A 6,000-nucleotide genomic window follows, 5' to 3' on the forward strand; every position below is an offset into this window, starting at 1 on the left:
AGGGCCTTGTGAGGGAGAAATAGCTAGTGAGCAAGCAGTAATACCAGTAAAGCTGAAACTCAGGTTGAAATCCAGTTCTTTTCAGTGGTGCTCTGGGATTCTTCAGAGCGCAAGTCTGGAACTCACAGCCTCAGGGCCCAAATACCTCTGTTTAGGGCCCCTGGAACCTTAGATGGTGTATTCCTGAGGCCATTGTTTGGCAAGTCCTGTTGTTTTCTAGATTCTTTTTCTTATATTTTTATTATGTAGTCATTAGTACCAACAGGAACTAATGAAGAAGCCTTTAATTTGAAACTTATCATCTCCAGGGATGACATGGAGTTCAGCACTTTGCAGATTAGGTCTTCAGAGCAGGCTTCTTTCCATTGTGTTGTGATATGAATCCCCACCTCCCTTAAGCTAAGAAGATAGTCAAATAATTACTGCCATCCCTCTGTCTGTTATCTTTCAAACTATGCTTAAGCGTTGTATATAGCCAACACACGTCAGAAATAATTCAGTGGCCTCTAAATTTCACATTTTAAAAAAAGTTAAAGCTAATGAGGTTTTAAAAGATTAGGAAAATGAATAGAGCTTCAATAGTTATGTTACTAGAATTGAAGAGGAAACCAAATATGACTGTTCCTTTTAATTCATTTTTATTTTATATATTTATTTTCGAAACAGGGTCCTGCTCTGCCGCCCACGCTGGAGTGCAGTGGTGTAATCACAGCTTACTGCAGCCTCGTCCACCTGGGCCCAAGTGATTTTCCCACTTCAGCCTTCTGAGTAGTGGGTACTACAAGCACCTGCCACTATGCCCAGCTAATTTTTGTATTTTTTTAGAGATAAGTTTTACCATGTTGCCCAGGCTGGTCTTGAACTCCTGAGCTCAAGCATTCTGCCCACTTCACCCTCCCCAAATGCTGGAATTACAGGCGTGGCCACCACGCCCAGCTATTTTTATTTTTTAATTGACATAAAAATTGTACATATTTATGGGGTATGCAGTGATGTTGCAGTACATGCAATGTGTGTTGATCAGGCTAATTAACATATCCATCATCTCAAATGTCAATTGTTTGTGTTGGGAACAACTTCTCTTCTAGCTATGTGAAACCATCTAATACATTATTGCTAACTGTAGCCATCTTACAGTGCAATAAAACAGGAGTACTTATTCCTATTATCTGGCTGTAATTATGTGTCTTTTTTTTTTTGAGACAGAGTCTTGATCTATCACCTGGGCTGGAGTGCAGTGGCATGTCTTGGCTCAGTGCAACCTCCGCCTCCTGGGTTCAAGTGATTCTCTTGCCTCAGCCTCCCGAGTATCTGGGACTACATGCATGAGCCACCATACCCAGCTCACTTTTGTATTTTTAATAGAGATGGGGTTTCACCATGTAGGACAGGCTGGTCTTGAACTCCTGACCTCAGGTGATCCACCCGCTTTGGCCTCCCAAAGTGCTGGGATTACAGAGGTGAGCCACCGCACCCTGTGTCTTTTAATAAGACACTGTTTCTTACATGCTTATTTGTTTCAGTCTGAAGTCAAGTGAATCAACTGGAGTTGATTCTCTTATTTAAATTTACTTAACAAAAGATATCTGAGTGTACTTTATCTTTTGAAGAAGAATAAGAGAAAACTAACGTACTGACTTGGATAGCAGAAGAGAATAAGTATGTACAATGCAGAAGGCTTGTGCCTATGCTCCTGTGTACTAAATAGAATGTTGGTTATCTCAGTCTGTGGTATGGATGTGTTTTGAAATTCAGCCCTTCATTGTAAACATTCATTTAGAAATCCTCTTCTGTGCCTTTCCTCATTTGTGACTGCATCTGCATCAGGTGTGATGATGCTTTGGAGAACTCAGTGACTGCAGTTGTGCCTTGTTTTTTATTCCCATTTCACCCTGGCTTCCTTCATTACAAAAAGAGACATATGTGCCTCCCGCAGCTGCAAGGGGGCCCACACTGATTTCTTTCTGTTCCTTACTGTTCAGCAATGTGGTAGAAACATTAGTTACACGTCTAAGTATAAGGGAGGCAGAAAGAGAAACAGCTTCAAAAAACCATTTAAAAATAATCAGCATGATTCCATGTCAGTCCTGTGGCATGCACCATGAGACTTCTGTGGGGCTGTGTCCTAGTAATCCTCAGGAGGTTTTAAGTTTGGGGAAAGTGAGATAGAAGGAGAAACAGCAAAACAGCCACATGACTCCTAGAGGGTGACCTGGTTCTGGACCCTGTTTAATTCAGTTATGTACCACTCTTACGCTTTCCTATTCATTAAGTGGTTTTAATTGCTAGAATGAATGCATACTTGATTTCTGGGGTAGAATGTATTTGCATGTGTTTGAATTGTTGATGGGAAGAATCTACCTTCCACCTGGGATGTCTTCCACTTAGGGGCTTTTCTGGAGAAGAGTGTCCTATTAGGAGTTGATGAGGGTACTGAAGTGTTTATCTCAGTAGGTGCATCATAAGGAGAAGACACCATGTGGCCCATTGAACATATGAAAACCTTGCTTTCTAGCTATGGAGTGCTGCTGTGGGAACTGCTCACGGGAGAAGTCCCCTATCGGGGCATTGATGGCCTCGCCGTGGCTTATGGGGTAGCGGTCAATAAACTCACTTTGCCCATTCCATCCACCTGCCCTGAGCCATTTGCCAAGCTCATGAAAGGTATTTTGTGTGTGTGTCTTTGTGGGGGCAAGAATTTCTCATTAGAATATCCTTTTCTAAAAAGCAAACAAACAAAAAAGCAATTTCTGTGACGCTGATTTCCAAGTACTTTTAAGCAAGCCTAGTGTTTAAGTATTAGAATCTGAGTCTTTGATCTAGAATATCTGGTAAAGTTTTGATGAACTAAGTAGCTTAAATACTATCCAGTTTTATCAGTGACTTATTTATGTAAAAAACTCCACTGAATAGCAATCAAGTTTTCACTAAGTACATGAGTAGAGTTCAAATACAGTATTGAACTGGCTCCAAATCTGCTATTTTAAATTTGACTTAGTGATCAGAAATGCCTTATGGTCTTAACAGGCGTGATTTTGCCAGGACCATGTCTATTTGATCCTTATCTTTTAAAAATTGTTAACTAACTCTTTCTGTAAGCCGCAAGGTATCTTCCCTCGTTGTTAGGCCATTTTTTTTAGAACTTCTCTTGTGGACATAACATTTTAGAGATTTTGTTTGAGTTACATGATTCCATATCAAATTGTCTGGTTATGGTGGCTTAACCCCCTGAAACATGGTGTCCACAGTAAAGCATGGGAAGCAGGCATCCATTTATTAAATGCGGTGTAATGTAGACAGCACTGCCTTCTCTACTAGTCATTATTATGCATGCCTGTGATGTGGACACTGGGTAAAATAAACTATTCAAACTATTGCCAATGGATTCTTAAAATCTTGAGGAGCAGATACTATAAATGGAGAAATGACAAGTGTTAAGTTGAAATACACTTCAGTGTAAAACATTTCTTAGCCACTCTGATGTCTTGGGGATAACCTGAACTGTGTTGTGAGATGGAATTAATGTGATTCTTGTTTATTTCAGAATGCTGGCAACAAGACCCTCATATTCGTCCATCGTTTGCCTTAATTCTTGAACAGTTATCTGCCATTGAAGTGGCAGTGATGACGGAGATGCCTCAAGAATCTTTTCATTCCATGCAAGACGACTGGAAACTGGAAATTCAACAAATGTTCGATGAGCTGAGAACAAAGGAAAAGGTGAGAGAGATTTGTAAATAGCATAATGTATTCAAATTTATGAAAATTATGGAAAATATGAGGCAAGAAGCACTGTTAGCATTATTAGAAAATATTTTTAGATATCAATATTTGTTAATTCTCACTTTCTTTCAGGTTAAAAGCAAAACCAAAGAGTACTCAATATGTGTAATTGGGGAAAATGCCCTTTTATTAGAGAAACTTTCAAAGGAAAAAAGAGAGACAGTGAATAGCATAATAAACACGTTGTATGCATTAATCGGCTTTATTTATTGTCATTATTTTATCATTTTATTTGTTTCCCTTCCCCATTATCTGTTATTACAGATAATGTATTGATACAAGGTATGTCATAGGCATTCCTCAAAATACAAAATATTTTCTTAAAAATGCGATTTAAGGATGTGTCTGTGGGAGATCGTTTTGAGTTTCAGTGTTAAATGCTATTTTTCTTACTGTATCCTAGGGACGGTGCGAGCGTCCTAGGACTTAGAGATAGATGTGGCATTTGTAACCTTGAATCATCCTTTGAATGCCAGGCTAGTGATTTAGACCTTGTTGACAAGTTTTAAAAAGGGGCTCCGTATAATCTCTTGAAGCTGGACATTGAAGCAGAAGCTCCTCTCCACTCTCCCTGTGCCTTACCTCCTTTCCCTTATGTATGATAATGGGATCACTGTTCTCCCAGGAACCTAGTCTCAAGGGTCTTTTTACAATGCTCCTGTGGTCTTCTGTGTGACAAAGACCATCAGTGGCAATTTTCTGCCCTAATCCCTGCCACCCGCCTACTCATCACCAACATGGCTGCTGGAGCATCCTCACTAGGTGCTCTGTGTCCAGCCTTGCTTCCCTCCTCTGTCCCCTTCTTTTTCTAAAATGCAAATCTGGTCAGCCCTGCTTCCATTGCCCACTTTTTTGCGATGTTCACTCCCTCTCTCCTTACATATTTTGCCTACATTTCCACTGCCTCTGTCCCCGCCATACTGAATTTCTTCCAGTCCCCATGATGTCATACTCCTGGTCCATAGCCTTGGTACATGTTCTTTCCTCTGCTGAGGCCCCTGTTTCCTCCCTAGCTTCTGTGTCCACTTCATGAGTGGTGGCCCCTCTATTCTCAGTCCCTGATAACTCCCTCCCCTACTCTACTCAACCAGGTAAACTGGGCAGTCAGAGTGTCCTGTGCTTTTCTTATCATGGCAGTAAGTCATACTGTATTAATACTTGCTGATGTAATTGTTCTTGGTCTGTCCTTTCTGCTAGGTAGTAAGTTCATGAACTCTGCGTTTACATTCTTGTTCATTTGCATACACAGCATTGAACATAGGACTCAGCACATGGCAGGCATCAAGTGAACCCAAGTACGGTTTGTTAATATACTCCTGATAACTATTTTAATAGTTGAGATATTGGCAATTATCATTATTACTACTCTTTTTAATGAGCGATTCTTATCATTGTTGTTGTTGAAAGTGAGCAATGAATTTTAAAGTGTGTACGTGTTATGATTCCTGCTATGAATCTTATGCTGTAATAGAGGCATATGACTCAGCTCTTCCACTTCCACTTAACAGATTCTTCAGAAACTCACACATGTGCACAGGGAAACATGCTTATCGTTGTTCACTTAAGCATCATTTGTAATAGGGCAAAGCTGAAAACAACCCCAATATCCATTAACAGGGAAATAGATGCCTAAACTATTACATTCTCAGGCAATGGAAGTCTGTATAGTTCAGTAAGTCCTTGCTCAATGTCGTGGATAGGTTCTTGGAAACTGTGACTATAAATGAAATGATGTATAATGAAACCAATTGTACGACAGGCTGATTGATATGACAAGAGTTAAGTTTTGACGGCATATTTCTGGTCACAAAAACATCTCCAAACTTTGAAATAAAGACCAAAGCCCTTCTAATATTAAACATTGAAACAAATGTGAGCTATACATAACATTTAAGAACGATTAACAACTGGGTGCTGTGGTTAGGTGGCTACCACCTGTAATCCTAGCACTTTGGGTGGCTGAGGCAGGTGGATCACCTGAGGTCAGGAGTTTGAGACCAGCCTGGCCAACATGATGAAACCCCGTCTCTACTAATAATACAGAAATTAGCCAGGTATGGTGGTCCACACCTGTAATCCCAGCTACTAGGGAGACTGAGGCAGGAGAATCGCTTGAACCTGGGAGGCAGAGGTTGCAGTAAGCCAAGATTGTGCCATTGCACTCCAGCCCCTGGACAACAAGAATGAAACTCCATCTCTTAAAAAAAAAAGAGGAAA

At 40.4% G+C, this 6,000-nt stretch overlaps 1 protein-coding gene across 1 annotated transcript in view; it reads left to right on the forward strand.

The window, feature by feature from the left end:
• The window catches only part of MAP3K21 (mitogen-activated protein kinase kinase kinase 21), a 59,256-nt gene that overhangs the window by 21,970 nt on the left and 31,286 nt on the right, over nt 1–6,000 (forward strand). Inside the window, exons 3-4 of the mRNA XM_017526555.2 lie at nt 2,516–2,664; nt 3,545–3,720. Of these exons, the coding sequence (XP_017382044.1) occupies nt 2,516–2,664; nt 3,545–3,720 (325 nt within the window). The remainder of the gene's footprint in view (nt 1–2,515; nt 2,665–3,544; nt 3,721–6,000) is intronic.

This window comes from Cebus imitator, unplaced genomic scaffold (assembly GCF_001604975.1).
Source record: "Cebus imitator isolate Cc_AM_T3 unplaced genomic scaffold, Cebus_imitator-1.0 Scaffold42, whole genome shotgun sequence".
Classification (NCBI taxonomy): Eukaryota; Metazoa; Chordata; class Mammalia; order Primates; family Cebidae; genus Cebus; species Cebus imitator.